Genomic DNA, 23,616 nt, shown 5'->3' on the forward strand with positions numbered 1-23,616 from the left:
TTTCTTGCCGAAGAAGGCGAGGAGGCGAAGGCGGAAATGGCCCCTATTGTCTCTCCTTTGCCTTCGCTCTCTACCTTCACTGCAGCGGATTTTGCACCCACCAAATCTACTTCTGGGAACTCGCGTTCCCACCACCGCCGCCAACGATAAAGAGAAAGCACTTCTCGACGTCGAGAAGCTCGCCGACGAGGGAGGGGGCATGCGGAGGACGGCAGTGAGCGCGGCTTCGACGGTGTCGGAGGCGAGAAGGGCGAGGAATGCACGGGAGCATATCTATATTAGTACTTTTGTTTGTTTAAAACAAAAAAAATAACTAAAAAGCAAAAAACTAGATAATAATAAAAAAAGCCAGAGAAGAAGGAAGCAGAAGATGAATTTGTACTGTTAAGATTAAATTGCACTGTTTTAAAAGAACATTGCACTATTATGAATGTAAGTTGCACTCTTTTAAATATAAACTGCACTCTTTAAGATGAAAGTTGTACTCTTTAAACGAAAGTTGTACTCTTTAAGAGATATTTGTACTATTTCTCCTCTTGTTACACTTTTTGACGTATAAATTGCACAATTTAAAATAAAAGTTATACTTTTTAAACGAAAGTTGCACTTTTGCGAGATATTTACACTATTTATATTTAAAAAAGTACAAAATTCGCTGCAGTGGAGGTGGAGGTCGAAGGCGGAGGAAGAGGACGCGTTACCGTTCTCGTTATCGTTGCGGATGGTTGCGAAGGCGGTGGAGGAGGGTCGGAGAGAAAGAAAAAAAAAAGAGGATCGCACGCGGCCTCGGCGGGGTCGGAGGCGAGGAGGGCGAAGGGTGCGCGGGCGAGGGTGAGGGCGTGAGATGCAGAGACGATGGGAGCCGTTTTTGCCTTCGCCTTCGTAGCCTTTTTCGGCGAGAAAAAAAAACAAATACGAGAAAAAAAAAGAAGAGAGAAAATGGTATAAGGGTATTTTGATCAGTTTACTAAAAATTGGGGCCAAATATGTAAAATTGAAAAAGATGATTCAATTTTACAAAAATTTAAAACTTAGTAAGTTTTTTATGCAAATTGGCCATTATAATATTTTACAAAATTTATTTTGGGAAAAAAAAAATCCTTTACACCGAATATAATCAATAATCTTCGCCGGCGTCTACCGCCGCTACCCTCTCCTCCTCGCACCTCGAAAGGGAAAAGAAAGTGCTCGGCTTCTACAAAAGGCAGTCGTCTTTCCTTCGCCCGCCCCCTCTCTCGTCTTCTAGCCTGGAAGAAGAAAAGCAAATCCAAGCGCTCTCTCTCTCTCTCTTCGCCTTCCCCAAATAATTAAATTAAATTAATTGCAGATATCACTTACATACAGAGGGAGAGGGAGAGCGTGAAGCATAGCGAGAGAGCAGAGGGAGGGAGGTTGGATCGAATGGCGTCGGAGGAAGTGCCGCTGCCGGAGGGGACGGTGCGGAACATTCTGGAGCAGGAGACGCTGAAGTGGGTGTTCGTCGGGGGGAAAGGCGGGGTGGGGAAGACGACCTGCAGCTCCATCCTCTCCATCGTCCTCTCCCAGGTCCGCCAGTCCGTCCTCGTCATCTCCACCGACCCCGCCCACAACCTCAGCGACGCCTTCCAGCAGCGCTTCACCAAGATCCCCACCCTCGTCAACGGCTTCACCAACCTCTACGCCATGGTATGTATATAGCCCTTCCGTACATGCGCTCTCTCTTTTTCTTTATCCTCGCTCGCATGGTTTGGTTAGGGCTGCTTTCCGTATTTGTTAGGGTTTAATAATTTATTGATCTGACAGTGGATTGGTCTGATAGTTGATTGATCTGATAATAAATTGTCCGAGTTGTATAGTCTTAAACAATTCCAAGATTCTTATGCGAGTTAGGTTTCGATATAATCATTTAGTAAAATCAAGTTAAATTTGTCACCTTAAGATCGATCAGATGGGAATTGATGGGAAATGGCGTAAGAATAGTCTTAATCTCATTCACGTTTCTATGCTAGTTCGGATATATTTTGTGTTTTAATCAGGCTAATCTTTCTTTGTCCGCATTTTAATTTTTTTCCTTGTGATACAGAGTCAATTGCCCTCGAAGATATAATTTTATTTTTATTTATTTATTTTTTCAATTATGTGGAGGAATTACTTCAGTTCGTCATTTTCACAGTCAATTACTTGGTTTTTCTTTTTTTACTTTAGCATTTGAACTTAGCTATTTGTGTCTTAGGATAATTGGAGAAATTTTCTTTCCTTATTGACACGAGGGTGGCTCTTGAAGGTGTATATCCTGAGTGCCTTGTTTACTATTTTAAGGAGGGCTGAAAGTTAAGGGAGAAAACCGCACATTAAAAGCAATCAGTGTAAGACATCATATTTCAAAGACAGACTTTCTATAGTTCTTACTGTTGTTAAATGGTCGATTTTTGGGATTATACCGTGTTCTGCATTTGGTTTACGCTGTCTTTATACATGTGGGAACACTAGAACACAAACATACTCTACATAAAAATACAAAAAGAATTGACTACGGTGTTGTTGGATGCTTCTGGGGCGTGGTGCTTTTGCTTTTTCGGGATGTCTGATCTGCATTGAGAGATCTTATTGAGACCGATTTCAAGATGGGCTTGCGTGTTGACATGAAGATTCTTGTTATTGGACATTTGCACATGGATCTGAATGCATATCCTATGCATGAAAGAAAGTGTAAGCATCGGTCCTCCTGTGCTTCTGGAAGAACATATGCAGAATCGCTTGATTTACTTTTGCATTTTAACTATGTTGATTCATGTCTTTGCTGTCTTATGTATCCATTTTAGAGCTGATTGGAGTTTGTCTTAGATTCTCAAATGTTCAGCAGCTTCAGCTTTTCTTTTTTTGTTTATCAGGAAGTGGATCCTAAGGTAGAAAACGATGAATTACCTAATGACGAAGGGATCGACAGCTTCCTTTCCGAACTAACAAATGCAATTCCTGGAGTTGATGAGGCTATGAGTTTTGCTGAAATGCTGAAGTGAGTCTATCCCTTTAGCTTAATAATCTGCTGACATCATTATTCCCACATTTTTCTTTGGATGATACAGAGAAAAAACCCCTCTCCTGCAATTTTACATGCTAATTTTGCCAATGTTTTATATCATGATGGAAATAATCTAATTAGGTCAGTTTCTGAATGTATGTACCTTTGGTGTATTATCTGCACTATGAATATTACAAAATTTCCCCCCTCAATTCTATCCTTTTCCGCATGTTTTCATGTCAGCAAACTTATGAAGATCAAAGGGTAATATGTATTGCTTTGCTTTACATTTCAACAAAGTAGCTCTAATACTTGTATTGTGCTCTTCCACCTCAATTTGCATTTATGTAAGTTCAACACAAATAATACATGCCGAATTCGTATCTTTACTCATGGTTTTGGAATTGTTGTACTACTTGTTTCTCATCAATAGGATCCTTCAGTTGGATCAGATTAATAGTGAGTGAATGATAAAATGTATCCAAACTATGAGAAACATCTAACATGACATAAAGTACGATAAAGTACGAATTCTTCATCCGGCACTCTTGGACACTGTTGAGGTACTATTGCAATCCCATATTCTATTGCTCACATATATATGGACCAGTTTGTAACATGTCTAAATTTAAGGTAATGATGTAGGACAGCTAGGGTCCTACGGTTTTAGAGGGCTCCAAAATATAATTTATGATTTTGAAAGCTTTTTGAAAATTTGAAAGTTTTTGAAATACTTTTTTTTTTTGAAATTTTCGTAATTAAAAAAAAATGAAAATTAAAGAAAATAGAAAAATTCAAATAAAAAAGAAAAAAATAGAAAATATAATTAGGATTCACTCCTGAACCGAACTTACTTCGGGACTAAACTCACTCCAGGGCGACGTATTCGCGAAGGAAAAAAGAAGACATCATTGCCAAAGCATTTGTCTTCATTATAAATTCATAAATTCATATTCATCCCCATACAAAGAAGCCTTATGTCTTATTTATACTATTCTTAACCTTATCTATACATAACCAACTTAGAATTTAATTTTATCCTAAATAACCAACTAAAACAACTTTATCTAGAGATTAACAAAAAAAGAAAAAATAAAAATAAATACAGATAAAACAAAATAAGAGGATAGCTAAAAATCCTCATTTAGCTAACAAAAAGATATTCTCAACTAATCTAATCTAATTAAAAATCGATGAACTAAATCGGTTTAATCCGATCAACATTGGTTCAGGCCTATTCTGCATCAGGTAATATGTTGTACGTTTCAAATATGTCCCAATTTTGTCCTCGGATATGCATGTTTACAAATCTTTGGTCATTAGGTGAGGAATTGTGCCAAACTGGAGATTGGTTTGCTTGGCAAGAAAGAAAGCAGCTATTTTGGCATTTATTGCGGTTAATGCTTTTCACCATAAACATATATGTATCTAACTAATGCTTTTCCATTGCCCTGCAGATTAGTTCAAACAATGGATTATTCGGTCATAGTGTTTGATACTGCTCCAACTGGCCACACGTTACGCTTGTTGCAATTTCCATCAACCTTGGAGAAAGGTCTGGAAAAAATGATGAGCTTGAAAAATAAATTTGGTGGCTTGTTGACCCAGGTACTCCTTTAGTCTTAGAACCTAAATAAAAGGGATGCTACAATTCTGTTTTATCCGTTCCATAAATCCATCTTTTTGTGAGCTAGTGCTATAGCTCATCAAGCAAAAAAAAAAGAAAAAAAACTGTGATCGAATTCTTTTCCTTTGATCCTTTCACATTGTTAGTATAAAATCCAAAAATCGCACAGTTATTCATCACTTATATCCTTCTCACATGCCAAGTTATTCATCACTTATATCCTTCTCACATGCCTATATGCACTCTACTTGTTGTTGTCGTGCAAAAAAGTTATCTAACCCCTTGCATCTCCTAAAGGCTAAAGTATGATTGGTTGCACCTTTGTTCCTTGGAAAGATAACTGATATTTCGGCGTAAAATTGATCTTTCTTGCTGAATGGGAGGAAAAGTTGATTAGTCCAATTGGGTACTTTACAACGAATACTTTACAAGGAATTCTATTCATCGACTTCTCTTCAAATTAAGCTTTTTACTAGATCTAAATTAAAACCTTACATATAAAACTTTTGTTGTTTACAAAATGACTGCAGTGTTGTTCAATAAAATCCACATGCTTTTTCCCATATCACCTATACGAATCCGAAGCTAACCCCAGTACCTGATTAATCCCCTTGAATAACGGGTTTGCCTGCGAGTCTTTCTTTGAATTTATGGTGGAAAGATAGGGAAGATAGTGAAACTCTTTTTTATTCCGGGCTGACTCATTTGAAAAATATGGGAAGCGACGACGAAGAAGCGATTGGTTATTCCTAGAAAGCCGAAGCGTTGAAAGTACTTGCGCTCTGCTTTGGGCGTTAATCAAGTTTGGTGTCGTCCTCAGTGAATTAATGAGTTTATAATTAGTGGTATACCTAAGATGGCAAATTCCTTGTGTTGTCACGGTCGAATGGTTCAAATTATCGGGGTTGGATTCTAAAATCCGAACCCCAGAGCTTATCAATTGTATGTGGTTACGAGTTGTACATCCGGTATAGTTTAATTTCCTGATGATTCCTCAAGTTCGGCTCGAAATTGAATTCTGGATATTTTCTTAGATAACTTACCAAGTTTAGATCCAGGTTCAGATCATCTATGGATTTGACCCAAGTCACCCTACCAAATGAACTTCTTGTTCAGCTCGTGTCACGCCCCGGGGCCGATTTTAAAAGCCTTTTTATAACGATTACCACTTAAGAAATCAGAGTTGCTGAAAAAACGTGCCATATTTTTTTTTGATTCAACCTTGCCCACGTGACGTACAGATTCGCCACAAATACAAAGTTCCTCTGTTCACTCGGACAGAGTCTCCTTTATATTTGCACAGCATACCAACCATACATCAGGATCACAACAACAACCTGCATTTACTAATCCACAATCAATTCATGCCATGCATTTCCATGCAGCTAGCGATTCTTAGAAATGATGCATGCCTTTAAACACTTCTTAGTCGTTGGATGATGCGATACACAGTACAACAATCATCCTATTTTAAAGTGCTCCCCACCCGGAAGCTTTTGAGTTTTTAAAACTCTAATTATTCATCCATAAAAAATCATTCGAAAATCTTTTTAAAACTGTTTCCCACTCGGAAACTCTATTTTGAAAACCGATTACCTCGAGGGGTAGAAAACCACATTGTGTAAGTACATAAATCCAAGGATCAGATATTCATAAATTCCAAAACTGAAGATCCATAAATTCAAATCGCATGCATAGTAGAAAAACCAACTCAAACAGTTTACAAACATTCAAACATCATAGTGATCATCTAACTGAACCATTTAATTATTAAAACTACTAAGTGCGGAAATAAAATATAACCAGGGTGACGGTCGCTACTACAGTTTAACTAGTACGTCCTCCCGTCGGTCCAAACGCCAACTCCTCGCTCGAGTCACCTGGGGAAATGGGGGGTGAGAAACCGCAATCAAGATTTTCCAGGAGGTACGACAGAGCCACGAAGGCAAGTCGTAATCACCGGAAACCAAAGGAGGTAAGGTAAACAAAGTACAAGTACTATGATACAGAAAAGAACTACAGTAGCTATAGCAGGTATGATAAGAAGCAAGTAATAAAGAACTGCTATTGTATAGAAAACAATGCTGAACATGCCTCAAGGTAACCAAACCAAAACTGTACCCAATATGTGCATGCTATATTGCTTCGTAGACCTCAAGCGCTGCCTGTCACAAATCTGCACCGATGATTCATCCGCCCACTGGACGATCCATCCGGATAAGTACATCTCCGGTCAGTGGCCAAACCGACCTGGTGTCATGAATACCCCCAAGTGCTGTGACTAAGTCATGCTGATATGCTCAATGCGAGAGCCGGCTGAAGCCGGTGCCTAGGCCGAAGCCAGAAACAAGGGCGTACAACGCCGAACCACGATCAACCAGATTGAAACACACGACAAAGGAGTCGATGTTTTGCCTGGACCCAAGGTCCACAGATATACCAATATATATGCAAGCCTGCTCTACATGTCTATCAACAACTAACAATATGCAATTAATAAGGTAAGATATACGAACGATAACCAAACAACTGACATGTAGAGACTACAATGCTGAAATAGAACAGAGGAAGGTGAAACGATCTCACCGACTACCAGCTTGAAGCACCTACCTGTCACTAATGCGTTGGAAACCTGGGTACCCAACGCGGACCTACGAAGATCCACCGGGTCAGTATCCAACCCACCAAACCAAAGTACACGACTCACGAACCCCCACACAAATCCCCAAAAATCAGTTTCCCAAAACCGATCACCGTAACTCGCCGGAAGTCCCGAAAATCACACCGTGACGTCGTCGGGACCCACTAAGTGTCCCGAAACACACTGACTCGTGCCACGAGTCATCCGCCGCCACAAAACACATCGATTTGGATGTCTTGGCAGCAAACACAAGGTAAACAAACAATTATCGTCAAAAATTGATCGGATACGGGTTCCCGGAAGTGTCTATGTCGACACCGGAACCCACCGTCGCTCACCCGTCATCTCCGAACCCACGATATGACGATGGTGACCAGCTGACAAGGCTCAGCGACAACTCACGGAGCAAACAAACACCGTCGGATGAAATCCGAACCGAAACCGCGTTCCGCAGGCGAATTTCACCGAAAAACGCACTGAAATCGCTATTCGATTTCCGCGAAAGCTATCGGACCTTGGAGAATCAGTTCAGAGGTCACCACACACACATACGCACTGCCCATAGTAGCCACAAGATGCACAATTGCATAAAAGTCCCTATATTTACATAAAATCCTATAATTTTATGCAAATCGGGTGATTATGTGGTTCGTTAACGCAAACCGAGGACTTCCGAGGTTCGCTGAGACACGTACTGACAGGTTTCGGCGTGCCGGAGGCCGTGCTCACAATCCGGAGCACATCGGCTCACTGTGGGAGGCGCGGGAGTGACCCGAACTTTTAGCGAATAGCACGCACTCGGGGAAAACCATGCCGAAAACGCAATTTCGGAAGCCGCTGATCCAAAGTGAGGTGAGCACTATGATCGGCACTGACCAGAGATCACCGTGCTCACCTCAGGAGGCATCGGAACAGCCTCGGATCACCGGAAAAGTGTGCGCAAACCAGAAACAGTAACCAAAAGGCCCTAAAGGAGCGACACCACCGAAACAGCGGAACGAAGCCTTCCCAACAGAAAATGAGGTGAGCACGATGATCAGCAATGAAACGATCATCGTGCTCCCTTCCACAGAGATCGGGAAGCCTCGGGTTGCTCGGAACAGCAAGCCACCAAAGAAACACCCTATTTTAGGCTTGGCCGGAGCAAGCTTGCTCCGGCCGGCTTCCGGCGGCACGACGACGTGCGCGCAGGCCAGAGGTGGGTGCGGGGGAAGGGAAGAACACCATGCTCACCTTGGCCGGCGGCGAGGAGCGGCGTCGGCGGAGCGAGCCAAGCCCGCATGGGCTAGGGTTCGAGTCCAGAGGCATTGGCGGCCAGGGCGGCCGGCGAGGCTCTCAGGGGTGACGGCGGGGGATCTTTTGAGGCCGGAGGGATGGCGCGGGGTTGAATCCTGGCGGCGGCGGCGCGGGGAAGGAGGTACGAGCTCACCTCAGCCCGCACTGGTCTGGGGCGGCCGCAGGTTGAGAGAGGTGGCAGCGATACCCCGCAGGGACGGCGGCGACCGGCGGGGAAGGTTGCCGGGGCTCCGGGGGAGGCGGCGGGAGCGGTCTCAAGAGGCGGCGGCGCAAGAGGAGGGAGCTTCAAGGGGAGGGAGCTGAAGCTCCCTCGGCCCGAGCTAACTCCAGCTGGCCGCAAGCAGCCTCGGCGGCAGCGGCAGCGCTCGGCGACGGCGGCAGGCGGCAGAGGAGGCTCCGACGGGGTCGGGGCGATGCCGGCGGAGAGCGAGGGGGCAATGCTGCCTCAGCCCTTCTCTCAACCCGAGAGAAAGAGAGAGAGGGAGGGAAAGAGAGACAGAGATGGAGAGGGAGGAGAGGATGGCTGCAGCTGTGGCTGCGACTGCCGGCCGGGGCTCGGTCGGCGGCGGCCGAGAGGGGCGCAGTGCACGAGGTGAGGGGGAGTAGGGCGGCTAGGTCATCTGTGGCTAGGCAGGTTAGGGTTTCTATGGTGCAACCCTAGAAGGCTATATACATATAGGCTCTAATTTGCGCCAAAGCCCCTCTAAACTCAATATTTAACATTAAGTCCCTCACAGCGCGAGTAAAACGCGCGAATACACCCTCACATGCGATTTCACGCGAAACTGTACATAAAATGTCGCGCTTTTCGCAAAAATACCGTTTTGCCATTTAAGATCCCTCGATCAACGCGCGATATCAGCAGATCCGTCCGTCAGATTTGCAAACAGATTGCACGAGTGCGATCAGCACGACAGAGACATCAAACCTACAATTTTGTTTCGCCTCGTTTGGTTACGGATTTGCGACAAAACCCATTCTCTCTCTGAACGGCAAAACTACTCACAAATACATATAATACATGTATTTTCAGATTTCTCGAAATCCGTGCGTCAAACCTAAAATCCGTTAGTGCTATTGGTTCCAGGATAGCCGAACCGTTCGAAACGAGCTATTGGACCGCTATGAACGGAGTCCGATACGTGCCAGAAGCCAACTCTACATCGTGGCCTCTCCAGAAAATCGAGTTACTATTCACTTTAAGTGAAAAGTAAAGATCGCGTAAAATTTCCGTAAAATTTCCGTTCTAACTCGTTTTGTCCCGAAACTTGACGAGTGCTTTTGTAATTAAATTACACACAAAAATATCGTCAACAGAGAGTTTAGCTACACTGCCAAAATCTCAGTCCTTACAGCTCGGAATTGTGAAACATTGCTATAAATTGTGCTGATGCAATAGCATATAGCATGAAGTTCAAATAACAGCTGACAGCTTCATATGAAGTTGTCTTAATTTCAATACAAGGTACTAACCATTTTCAAGTCAACTTTTGTTAGCTGATTTCCTTTGGTTAGAGAAATCAATCTGGATTACTTTCATTGTTGACATACTTTTACCAGGAGCATTATGGCAATACAAGCACTTATACAATCTGCGGAGTGCCTTACGATTCTCATCTTCTATTTATGTACTTGTATTTTTTGTTGGTCTGCTTCTACAAGTTTTTTGTTTGACTAGTGATTTCAGCAAGTTATTTAATTCCTTCTGGTAAATGACAGGCTACTCGTCTTTTTGGTCTTGGTGATGAATTCAGTGAGGATGCAATGCTGGGGAAACTTGAGGGCATGAAGGATGTGATTGAACAAGTGAACAGACAATTTAAAGATCCGGTAAGATTACAGACCTCTCAGCTATTTTGGTTTTGACTGCTGGATTACTATCATAATACTGGTATTATTATGAATGCTACATAGTGAAATAATTAATCTGCAGCTCATAGATGAAAACATATAGTCATAGGTTACTATACATGATTTTCTATTGCAGGGAAATTGAGATGACCTGAAATAACCAAAAGTATTGAGGATTGGAAATTTTTTTTTTTGACTATTAAGCTTTGACCAATTAATCAACCATATACTGTTAATTATTGTGCCATTACCTCTATTAGTTAATTTGCAAATTATTCGTGAATTATTGAAAATCCGAATAAAACAGTCTGTATGTGATTTTTTTCAAAAAAAAAGGGAATAAAACGCGAATTTTTTGGGCTTGGTGAATTATTTGCGAATTATTGAAAACCCGAATAAAAAATCTTATATTTTTAAGTATGGATTAACTTAAATTTTATGTTTAAGTATGAATTGCCTGTTCGCTCGCCCTAAAAAAAAAATCTTATATGTTTTATGTTTTATTAAGGACTATTTTAATCTTTTTCTTTCTTGCTTGTTTATATATTGTGGCGTATAATGTAGTTTGCTATTATTTTTTTTGTTTAATTTATTTTATTTTCTAGCTCTCTATTTTTATATTCTTAAGAATTATGACTATTTATGCTAGTAGCATAAATCTAGAAAAAAAAAGTTTAATTTACTAGCTGAATTTTTTATCCCGAATTTTTAATTGGTGAACGTATAATTTCCGTGCAAATCGCTTATCCGAATAATTGGCGAACCCATTTTTTAAGCCGTATTTTTCAACGAATTTAAACATTAGATATCGAATTTTATTCGTATTATGTCCGTACCGAATTTTTGCCAAATCCGAATTAACTAATTATGACCATTACTCAACAAGATTCAGAAAGTTTACACATTGTGCAAACAAACACAACTAAATGCGTTGGAACAATTGAAGTTGGCCATTACCTCCATTGCAAGATCTGGAATTAAATTACTTTCAAATTCTTTACAATTTCTTTTAGTTGGCTTTCTTTGCTAGATAAATGCATTACAAATGCAGCAGATTATAAATCAGAACTCATTATTTTTTTTTTCTTCTTTGTCCCTTCGACGATTTTTATGATATCAGCTTTACTATTTCCTATAGAGCATACTTTATTTTTTACTTTCCTATCATCTGAAGCACAATCTGCGCTTTTCAATAATGTAGTGGTGTAAATTTAGGTATTTGGAACTATGTTGCGCGGATATTGGGGATACAGATACAATACAATACATACACAACGATACAACATTGTCCCAAAACTCTAGGATTGAAATGCGGGGAGTACTTAAATAAAATATTATTTTGAATATATATAAATAAATATATGTTGTGTAATGACCCAACCCGTTAGCAATAATAACTCGTTGGACCTAAACCGCCGGTCCAAAATGCTTAAGCTTAGTTATTGTTACTAGTGTGTTCGTCACTTATAAGTCCATGATGTCCATCACAGTCTCCCGTATCATCCGATGTGGGACTATTTGCATGATGTGGGACTATTGGAGTGTTACTTCCCTCATTTGGGCCTTAACATTGTCGTCAGCCCAGACCAACCATACACATAGTTCCATATTCACCAGGCGATGTGAATCCATCTCACACTTCCAGCTGGTTATCAGGCTCTGATACAAAATGCAATGACCCGACCTGCTAACAATAATAACTCATTGGGCTCAAATCACTGGCCCAAAATGCTAAAGCCCAGTTATTATTACTAGTGTGTCTGTCACTTGTAAGCTCATCACTCTCCCACATCATCCGACGTGGGACTAATGAAGCGTCACATGTTGATTATATGTCACGACATATTAAAATATAAGAAATAAAAAATGGCTTAAACCAAATCAAATATAATATTTCCGTTCACCAGACCATAAAACATCGTATATTCATCTTACATACATATAAAGTCCACATCAAAAACAACAAAAAGAAAAGGAGAGGCTTTCATCATAAGGCTAGTTTCATTCTCATTGGAAGCATTAATAAATACTACACCAAATCTGGCTTAGCAAGTGAGAGATTTGCAATTTCAAGAACACCAACACTATCAAGTGTGTCAAAAGAATCTGCTCCAACATTCCGCATCTTGGTATCTTCTTTTATACATTCTGAAGCCCTCCTTGATAAAAGGCGAAGATTAGTATGTACATATACTAAATCTTCGGCTCGTCGCGTAATCTTATTTCTCTTCATGGAGTGAATAATGAGGTACTCCAATTCCGCTCGCAACATGAAAAGGAGCAAGGTTGGCCAAGTAACTTTAGGGCTAAATTTTGGAGCATAGGTGCCGTGGCACCATGACTGACCCACCATTTCTTTTGGTTAAGAACCCCCCATCTTCAATTGAGTCGTGCTCATCGAATCCCTCTTGTGCAGTGGAAAAATTTGCAAATTCCTCATTCACAACTCTTCTTTCTTCATTATTTGGAAAAAAATCTTAAGCACTTGTTTCTTTTCTTTGATGTCTCCAAATCCTTATGTGGAGGAACTCCATTTGGATCCTCATTAATCCACGATGAGCTATAGTATCTAATAAATACAAGAATAATAAAAATTAGGATACGATAGTTGTATTACAAAACACAAATGAACAAAAGTATATATGAGGTTTAGGGAAAAACAAATTTACCTAGGGTTCAAAGAATGTGGCAAGCAATCAAGTGGAGTATTCCTTTTAGCCCATCAATAAAAAATAATCAACATTTGGTGCACAATGGAGTAAAATGATGACTCCTTGTCCCTTCATGCCTATATATGGTAACTTTCACCTTTTCAATCATGGAGTCCCACGCTTCATATATCAAACATAAGCAACTCTTGTCGGTATTGGCTAGAAACATCTCATGTATGGGTTCGGTAAAGAAAAGAATATAGTTAATTTGATCCTACCACAAGCCATTGAGAATTTTATCTTTTACAAATTGTGCTTTTCCCACATTATCCTCCTTATATGTAGCCCAATTGTCACTAATGACCATATTTTGGAGATCCCGTTTGATTTACTTGAATTGTCTTAGCATGACAATTACGGAAGCAAATCGAGTCTCGACCACCGCAAGCATTTTCAAGTTGATCAACTCATTAAAGATTCCCAACCTCATGGAATGATTCAAGATAAAATTCTTGATGCAAGCCATGTCTCCTTCTATGATAGTAATCCAACTACATTCATCAAAAGTAACTTCATTGGCTTTGGTATTCTTAGCTGCACAAATATTTTTTTCATATAATGTTCAATGTGTGCACAACACGAGGAGTCCAAAATATTGAAGGAAATGTGTTTCAATCAACATTCCTGCAGCTTTGCATATGGGAGCATTATTTGTTATCACTTGGACCATATTTTGGGGTCCAACCACTTCAAAAACTTTTGAAATCGTGTTAGCAATACAATATTTATCCTTACGCTCCCCTTATCAATCGAACGCTTTTAGTAACATTAGTCTACTCTCTGTTACGGCCAAAAAGTTGATCAAAGGCCTTCTTTGTGCATCAGTCCATCCATTACATGCAATGCTTAAACCCTTCTCCTTCCTAGTGCTTTTTATAGGCTCCAATAGCCTCTTAATATTTTGTCCTTTCTTGTTGAAGAAGACTGATTCTCAACATATTATAATTGGAAGTTATATGACCCGAAATATTATGATTAGCCGCAAAAGTATAGGGGCTAACATATTAAGGGTTTCTTGCAAGATAAAAGGGCAAGCCGCTAGAATAAAACATTCTAGCAATCTCGCAGTGTGGTTGGTTTTGAACTGCCATGTTGAAGGGCTTCTCAAAAGTTGTTTCACGTCTCGATATTGCCTTCTTTTTCTTGGGTTGAAAAATTGCACCCCTATACTTTCTATACTTGTGTTAGAAGAAAGATAGCTAGTGCGTTTTTGGCAAAAAGAACTTGTTTAGGGATAGAATTCTTTAACCTTAATTCTACTTTTTTAACAAGTCTTTTCATCTTTACAATATTATCACTAGTAACCTTAGAGAAACCTTTGATTTCTTGTCCACAACAAATGGGCTTTAACCCTATAATACAATCCATTATAAACTTGTTTGCAAAAATTGTATTCGAGCCTTATGTTTCCGCTACTGCTACCGCTAGAATCTTGACTTTCACTATTCATTTCCTATGCATGTCAAGATAAACAAATTGAAATAATTAACATAACATTATTTATAACAATATATAGTACACATCATGGTTTGAAGTGCCGCCCCGTGCCGTACAGCACGTGGCGTCACGTACCGTGCCCCCAAGCCCCGCCGTGCTGTAGTATCTCGCGGGTATCGCGCGAGACAGAGCGATACCCGCGAGAGTACCGCTGGCACGGTACCGTGCCGTGAGTGTTTTTTTTTTTTTTTTTTTTTTTTTTTTTTTTTTTTTTTTTTGTGTTTCTACTCTCTTCTTTTCTACATAATTGTTGCATATCTTTCTAAAATAATTTTTCTTTTTTTTTTTCGTCGCTTAAAAAGGAAGTAAAGACATTGCAAATCGAAGATCTACTTGCTAGGTAAGTCAAAAAAATTATAAGTTAATTTTTTTTGTTTATCAATATATGGGCAAATTTTTAATTTACATATCCGGCCTGAGCCCTCCGCTTCCACCATAGATATTTATTTTTTCTTCACAAATTATTTTATCAAAATTTATTGCACCGCGAAGCTTTTGGCGAATTATAGGAACAAAATTGAACTCAATAAGCAAATTTCGAGTTACATCAAACATAAAATTATTTTTTTTCATTAGAAGATTGAAAATACTGATAAAATTAAAAGCTAAACTAAATCAATTGATATTTAAATTTATTTAATTTATTTGTCATATAATTTATTGCTCAATTTTTTGATAGATCTAATAAAAAAATTTTCAAATAATTTTTAAAATTATTTTTTTTTGTATTTTATAAAAGAAAGACTGTAATATGGTCAAAAGAAAGAAAAAAAGAAAGATGTCTTTGTATTTTAAAAATTCTATCCTGTAAATTTTTTTTTCTATGTGAGGTATAGTTGTACTTTATATATAAAAAGTTTAGCAAATATTTATAATTATTTGATTAAATTTTTCAAAATAATATTATCAGAGTTTGTTGGAACAAAAAAAACTAAATAAATCCGTGTCAAAGCGTACCAGTAGAAGGTCATGTATATCCATCGGCACGTAAGCGTACCATGTATCGGCACGGAAGCGTACCGGTACGGTACCGTGCCAGGCAAAGAACAGCACGCCCCCGTCCCACGACACTTTAAACCTTGGCACACAGTCACAGATTGTCACGCCCCAGGACCGGCGGAGGCCCTCTTGGTAGCGCGCCCAGACCCGCCATATGTCAACACATATAAGGCGTCTACAACAACAGCGGAAAAAAAAATAAAAACCAAAGATGATCTACAACTAGAGATATCAGAGCAAGAGTAAATCTATCATCTATAACAAGGTGGTAGGAAATATACTAAACAATAAAAGTGAATCATAAAGTTATACAATAACCATCTCCAAAAAGGGGTACACAAAAGGGTGGTCTCTACATATGGATACAACTCTCAACCTCTCCAAAAAGAAAACAACGAGAGGTAGACCACCTATCAACGCGTCCCTCGATAGCAAGCTAACTCGAGGCGATACTCTTTCCGCGGTCGCTAGTCTCTCCCGGCGTGGAAGGCTCTGAAATAAAAACATAAAACAGAGGGCGTGAGAACTATAATTTATAGTTCCCAGTGGGCAATTACTGACCTCATCTCAATGCACCACTAGGACCCAAAAGAAAAGGGTAAGTCCAAAAAGCAACAATAATAGTAAATAGATTGCATTTATGAAAGTATAAATAAAATGCTAAGCTACTATGTCGCGAATAAACATGATGTTCAAGTGTTGTACATTTGCTTTATTAAAGTGAAGTATGTCCAATGCATAAAACAATATGTCCAAACATGGCAACAAGTAAATATCATGATCCGTTCTATCAATGTATGATGATTATGATCTATCATAGCAACCAAGTATACTATGTTGCAACAAGTAAACTGTCAAGTATACTACATGTTTCAGCACTATGCTATAAGCATGCCAAAGTAATCTAACTACTAAGCCTATCTAGTAGTGATTGTCATTTTTCCGTTCAATGTCATTGTTTCCAACATGTTCTAGGACCTACATAGTGTAGTCCAGCTTGTGCCACCTAAGTGTCGGTGGTAGCTCCAGCATTCCCACTCTAGGAATGAGTCTATCCCTCCCGACCCCGTAGGTTTCTCGATACTGCACGAGCGAGCATAAGTCGCGTAGGCCAACTCCGGAGTGTCGGACTCACAAGCACGTGCGAATGAGTACAAATGGCAAGCAAGCGTAATCATCGTCTCAAGTACCCAATCCTCATGCCTCTAACATGGTAATAGCCACTAGCATCCAACGATCTAGTTCTATATCTCAAGGTGAAGTTCCAACTCTCACTATGCTTAGTGCCTCTTTATGATACTTAAGCATTACTATAGGTCAAGCACACCACCTATTCAATATTCCATTAATGACCTTAACACTAGGTTCATACATGACCCGAGCTCAATGCCGTTTAATGACATTAGCCCAATTATTCTCAAGTAGTACAAGCCCCCAAGCCTCTTTATGGCTTACTAAGATTTTTTAAGTCGTAAGTAGGCATAGCTTTAAATGAATGATAGTAATGCTCATTTTCACAATAGGAATTATGATTCCAAGTCTCAATAGGATGCCAATCATGTACAAGTTCCTCATGCTAGTTCTCTACTACATAGAGGTCCAAAATTTCATCATACATAACATAGGCATGTTAAGCATTCTAAAATTCACAATAATTACATTTATTATGGAAATGTATGAATTTCTACTTTACGAAGCATAAAACATAGGATATGAGAATTTCTCATATGCTAGGCTAGGTACCGTCAAACCCACCGAACCGTCTCGAAACCCTGCGTAAGCTCCAACGAAGGTGTCCTCTAGCCTCCTAGCACCCTATAGATGTAGGAACAAGGGTTAAACGAACCTTACGATCAACCCTAAACTCAAACATTAACCAACTCAAGCTAAGGTGGAGAGAACTCACCTCTAGAGTAAAATCTCTTCTCAAGCTTCAAAAGAAAGCTAGAATCCTTCCAACCTAACCTAGAGGAAGGTTCTAATCCAAGAGATTGAGCTCCAAAAGCCCTAAATCCAAAATGCCCAAAATCAAGCCCTAAAGTCTCATTCTAGGGTTTCATCTCAAAGAAACCCTCAAATCTCGAAATATAGAGGAAAGAACAAGTCACTTACCTCTAAGAAGCTTCAATCCAAGCTCAAAACTCTCTAGGTTCAAAGATCTTCCCCCAATCAAGCTCCAAGTCCAAGCTCCAAGCCTCTACCAAGGTGGAAATGGCACCAAAGAGCAAAAGAGAGGATCAAGCTACCAAAAACCCAAGCAAAAATCAAAGAAGAGGGAATGGGAAGGTGTGGAAGGGTCCCTTACCTCTCTCCCTGCTGTTCCAAGCTCAAGGGACAGCCCTAGGGGCGTGGGTGGTAATATAGAGATGCCACTTTGCAACAACACCCCTGCAGTTTCGACCATTCAGAATCTGTCACTGCGTACCGGTACACGGGCCCGCGTACCGGTACACGGGCCCGCGTACCGGTACACATCCCACGAAAATGCCAAACCCGAGCCTCGGGTTGATTGGGAAGCTGCCTGTGTACCGGTACACGAGCCCGTACCGGTACAACCATCATCCCTGTACCGGTACAGCCATCAACCCTGTACCGGTACACAGCCTGCTGAAGGCTATCTGAGAGCTGACCAAAAATCCGACTTTTCGGGTTTTGGTGCAAAGCTTCAAGCCTTAATTCTCGGGGTACGAGCTATAGGTCGAAACACTGTCAACGACCCACCAGAAAATCTGGAAAAACTCAGAACACAAGCCAAACACTCGAACCTCGCAATTTGCAAAGGTCCAGTGCGTTACACAGATAATTTCAATATAGAAAATTTCAATGCAGTTACATATGCGATATGTGAGATCCTTATCATTTATTTAATTGCCATAAAGGCACCTCTGGATGGATTTATCATTCAATCATATTTTGCCTATTTTCAAATGGTATAACTGCAGAAGGTTCTATTATGTAAACTATAAATCTTTAAGACTTTAACAAAGAAAAATTATGCTAGAAATTAGAAAAAGTTATTTTGGATAATGTTTGTAGGTTAGTAATATAATAATGTGTATTATTTTGTTCAATTAAAAAGAAAAAGAGGAAAGCAAAAGTTAAATCCTAATACTTGAGCCGATGGCATTTTATACTAGAAGAGAGAGAGAGAGAGAGAGAGAGAGAGATGCAGGTCTAAGTTGCTCCGAGAGAGAAGAAGCAGAAGGACAGAAAGAGATGATATACGAAGAACCAATTCTTTGACAAAGACAAATATTATTAATCAACTCTCAAAATTTGAATACCAGGCACTTGTTCTTGAATTTGAGGACAAATTGAAGTTGAAAATAACTACTATGGTAACAAAATATTTTGCTCAACAAGTGTATACAGCTTTATCTCTATGTAAAAATCCATTTAGATTGGAAATGTTAATAATGCTTTCTTAAACATCTGTTCAGCAGAAAAAAATCATCTTTGTACCAGAAATGGCTGAACCTAGTGTTATTCTGTTTCAGTGACTGGTATGATAAGCAACTTTGATGAACCAGCTGAGTGTAATAAAATCCAAATTGTTAGGCCAAAGTTTAAGCTTTGAAGTAATTTTGTGCTGCCTTACATTACTGCATGAGAATTGCTTTAATTGTAGGTCATGGCAGCCCATGCCCTATTCCATGCTGTGGACCGTTGAGCTATAGCATTCGGAGTTTTAGACTGAGAATGCAGTACTTTGTTCTTTGAAAACCTGTATGTAGTTGAGCGTATTGGGTTCCGATAACCCTAGGCATTTAGGTGCATTTAAGTCGGTACTCTGATTCTAGGTTATGTTGATTTTGTGCTCTAATAACTCTTCAAGGCTTTGTTTGGTATGGGAATAAACCAGGGACAACAAAATTTATCCCCACTATTCTACCAAATGCCCTAAAAAAAAATGGCCAGGACAACTATTCCGGTCAAACTGGGTTAACATAGGAATAATATTCCTCCTTTTTAGTGCAATAAGGCTATTCTCATGCTTGTTCCTAGCTAATAAAAAATAATTAACATGAGAGAAAAGTATAATCATGCTTATACTTAGCTAAATAAAAATAAATATAAAAATGAAAATTAATAAAATAATAATAATTTTTATTTTATTTTTATAGTAATAATAATAATAATAATAATAATAATATTTATTATTGTTACGGTGATTAGTAGTAGTAGAACTATTATTATTATAAACGAAATAGCATGTATTATTACATATATTACGTAAAAGTATATTAATTTGCATTGTCTATATATTTACATCAATAACTTGGGCAAAGCACCTTAAATTAGCTAGGAACTCTTCTATCTTTTTCCCGCTGCCTCAAGTTTTTGCTTATGAAGAAACCATCTTCTGCCATATTAAAATGGCATAAATAACTTTGAGTAGTGTAATCTTAATTAGTTAGAGACTTTTTTCCCCTATGTGTTTGTTTATGGTTAACTTTGTTGGTCTTTCCTGCTATTACATGCTTAGGCTGAAGCAAGAGTACTTTGTATATGCATAAATGCCATAAATATGTGAGATCTAGGGATGCTGTATATGCATAAATGCCATAAATATGTAAGATCTAGGGATGCCATTGAGAATATTCGTACCTTTATTTCTCTTATCAGTATAGATGATAAGATCATGTAATTGAAAGTGCACGCAGTTGTGCATGGTCTACATTGTATAGGGGGTGTACATCTTACATCCTTAATCCAAGGGTTGATAAACCCCTTTGGGGTTTTAGTATTTAAAAAAAAAAAGTGATAAGACAAGCGAGCTAAGGAGGACTACAAGAAGGCTAGGGTGTAAAGTTAACACCTTGTTGTAGGGTGTATGGGTAGCATTTCTCTGCGTAGTATTGCTAAATTTTCCAAGTCGGAATGCTGTTTTTTGGTCTCTTATATGTTAAATTCAGGATATTGTAAATAATTGCTTGAAGTTCCATTGATGATATTGGATCACCGAAATGAGTTGGATTTCCCGATTATTTTGTTTTGGACTAAGTCAGTAGCTCTTAAGTGCGCATTAAAAAGTTATGACTATGCTTACCATGCTTGCTTAGTTGGCATCTTTTTCGTTTCATGAAATATTCATTTGGTTTTTGAAATTATCCCTGATCGTGTCTCATGAATAATGGCAAGTATCGTTTGTTCGATTTGCCTCTGAAAGTGTTACGCCTTTGAAGAAGTATCCTAGTTATCTATAAATATACATGTCAATGCATGGTTTTTTTTTTTTTTTTTTTTTTTTTTTTTTTTTTTTTGTATATGTATGAATTCGTGAACGACTGAGTGGCTTTATGTGGCTAGATGTATCATTATGTGTGTATAAAATATTTTCCTTGTTTCTTGTATGTCTGTCAAACTTCGATTTCTCAAATTAGCTAAACAATCTTAAGACTGCTTTAGTGCTTTTTAATGTCGATGCCGTGTAGTGCTTTTAGTAGGTTCAAGTCATGTTTATGTTATTATATTCACCCTGCAATATTTTCATGATTCTGACTCAGAGCTGTCTTCTTGCTACTTCTAAAATTTCATTTATGGACTGTTCCTCTTTCTTGAATTGGCGCTGAATTCTATTGACAGGACTTGACGACCTTTGTGTGCGTATGCATTCCAGAGTTCCTTTCGCTCTATGAAACCGAGAGATTAGTGCAAGAGCTAGCAAAATTTGAGATCGATGCCCACAATATCATCATCAATCAAGTACTTTTTGATGAGGAAGGTACGTACAAATCCACACCTGGGAAATGCCAAATAATTTATTTCTAACCTGCTTCATTTCATTTCAGGTTTCTTAAGATGCTTATTGAGATTTCATTTTTTCGTGTCATTCTTGTAGCCGTTGATTCGAAACTGCTGAAAGCACGGATAAAAATGCAGCAGAAATATATCGATCAGTTCTATATGTTGTATGATGACTTCCACATTACCAAGCTGCCTTTACTTCCTGAAGAAGTAACAGTTTTTCCCTTCTCGATAAACTTTAATTATTTTATTCATGCATATCCTGGTTTAGTAATGGATTTTTTTTTTTTTGTGTCAGGTTTGTGGAGTTCAAGCTCTGAAAACTTTTTCCCAGCACTTCCTTACACCATACAAGCCTGCACTAACAAGGGGCACTGTAAAGGAATTGGAACATAGGATATCGATCTTAAAGTCGCAGCTCAATGAAGCTGAGTCAGAACTGGAAAGGCTGAAGAAAGGCAAGCAGAAGGCCTGATCCCTCTTTTCATGTAACCCTCTTTTCTTCCTTCGTTCTCCTCTACAATAAGAATAGAAAATCTCAACGACATTTCATCTGATTCTCATGCATGGCTCGCCCCATTTTCACTTCTTTTTTACTTCCGTATCCTAATTTTCTTTTTTTTTTTGGTTTGTATTTGTTAATTAGATTATTCTGTTGAAGTCATTTTTCTTAAGATAAATATTAGATGAATCAGATTAAAAGAAGCTGATTTTTCGTTCTGCTGTTATTTGGGTCCTGAGTAGACATCTGTGGAGCTGATATACAAGAAATTCATGGAGTCCTTTGCAGTGTTGTACTGACCGCGGTAATTCTTTAGCGCAAAGGTTTTCTGTAACCTCCCAGAATTCCTCGACTTGTGTAGTAACTGCCGTAATATGTTTTGTTCCTTGTTTGATTCAGTATGAAAATTGTTTTAGATGGATATTTTGATGAAAATGTTGAGCTCTCTAGTTTATTTTACTAGTACAAAAGGCTCTTTCCCTACTATTTACCAAGCACAAGAAAATGTGTTCATTGAGTTTCTACTTAAACCTGTTTTAGCAAAGTATTCATCCTTGTCTCCTTGAGCAGGAGAGTTTTCTGATAGCAAATCCTTACAATTAGAACTTGCGATCTTGGCAGGAAATGATTATTTAAGGCCTTGTTTGGACTGGTGGTCAATTTCTTATTTTTTTAAACATAAATTTTATATAATTGGATATGACTGTGGATGAACTATTCTGTTCATGTTACGGTTGATTAGTTTATGTGATACACCTCTATTGGGTGGGATAACAAATTCATAAGAGGGTAATATGGCATGGTTGGTCCTCAAACTATGAGGAGGGTGACACTGTCTCGAACTTGAGTTTGTTGCAATATCTGGCTCAACTTTTAGAGTTCTTGCAATTAAGTTTTATAACTTAATTTAGTTGACTAAATATTGATGAATTACTACAATTAAAATGATGCACTAGTGTCGTGATTGATGATGCATTAAGAATTAACATGTCACATTATTTTTACATCAGCAATGCATTGATATTTATAAATTAAATTAATTTGTGAGACTTGGTTGTAACAGTTTTTAAAGTTCGATTCAGAAATCACAATAATTTGAAGTTTGAGGACCAAATTTTGTAAAACTGGACCGCTTTTTTGATTTTGTTTATTCGTTCCGGATTTTCAGCAAATTGATCAAAATATTTTTATACCTTTTTTTCTCTCTTTTTTTTTTCTCGTCGTTCTTTTTTTCTCTCTCCGAAGAAGGCAGCGGAGGCGGAGGCGGAAACGGCCGCCTTGCTTCTGCCCCTCACGCTCTCGCTCTTGCCTGCGCACCCTTCGCCCTTTTCGCCTCTAACCCCGCCGAGGACGTGTCACGATTTTTTTTTTTCTCCTCTTTGACCCTCCTCTACAGCCTTCGCGGCTTTCCGTGACGATAGCGAGGACGGTATCGCGTCCTCTTCTTTTTGCCTTCGCCCTTCATCTTTACTGCAGTAGAAGCATGTCGGCGAGGGAGGAGAAAAATAGTTACACACCGGCGAGGGAGGTGGCTACGATAGAGGGCAAGGGAGAAGTCGTCACCAAAAAAAATTATAGAGATAAAAAAAAATAAAATAAAAAATATTTTTTTTCTACAGAAAAGATTAAAAATTATAGAAGAATGAAGAAAAAGATGAAATTACACTTTAAAAATAAAGTTACACTGTTTTAAAATATTTTTATACTGTTTTAAATAAAAGTTACATTTTTTGAGATAAATTA

General features: G+C 38.9%; 1 protein-coding gene across 6 annotated transcripts; it reads left to right on the forward strand.

Annotated features, from left to right (window-relative positions):
* On the forward strand, positions 1,092-22,335 carry LOC109727501 (ATPase ASNA1 homolog). Of its 6 annotated transcripts, none has more exons than XM_020257637.1 (8): positions 1,092-1,204; positions 1,328-1,665; positions 2,871-2,995; positions 4,459-4,609; positions 10,285-10,395; positions 21,210-21,348; positions 21,466-21,581; positions 21,670-22,099. In XM_020257637.1, the coding sequence occupies exons 2-8, from the start codon at positions 1,402-1,404 to the stop codon at positions 21,844-21,846; spliced, it is 1,083 nt and encodes a 360-aa protein (XP_020113226.1). In that variant the 5' UTR covers positions 1,092-1,204; positions 1,328-1,401; the 3' UTR covers positions 21,847-22,099. The 6 variants fall into 6 exon arrangements, with proteins under 6 accessions (XP_020113226.1, XP_020113230.1, XP_020113229.1 ...); XM_020257640.1 differs by adding an exon at positions 22,116-22,335 and having other exon boundaries at positions 1,143-1,665; positions 21,670-21,859; XM_020257639.1 differs by having other exon boundaries at positions 1,143-1,204; positions 1,345-1,665.

The sequence above is a fragment of the Ananas comosus genome, linkage group 22 (assembly GCF_001540865.1).
Source record: "Ananas comosus cultivar F153 linkage group 22, ASM154086v1, whole genome shotgun sequence".
Lineage (NCBI taxonomy): Eukaryota > Viridiplantae > Streptophyta > Magnoliopsida > Poales > Bromeliaceae > Ananas > Ananas comosus.

Bases quoted from the DNA above. Each gene is read 5' to 3' on its own strand.
- LOC109727501 (XM_020257637.1), top strand. From the start codon at position 1,402: ATGGCGTCGGAGGAAGTGCCGCTGCCGGAGGGGACGGTGCGGAACATT. The intron at 21,349-21,465 runs GTACGTACAAAT...TCATTCTTGTAG, and splicing joins AGTACTTTTTGATGAGGAAG to CCGTTGATTCGAAACTGCTG. The intron at 21,582-21,669 runs GTAACAGTTTTT...TTTTTGTGTCAG, and splicing joins TGCCTTTACTTCCTGAAGAA to GTTTGTGGAGTTCAAGCTCT.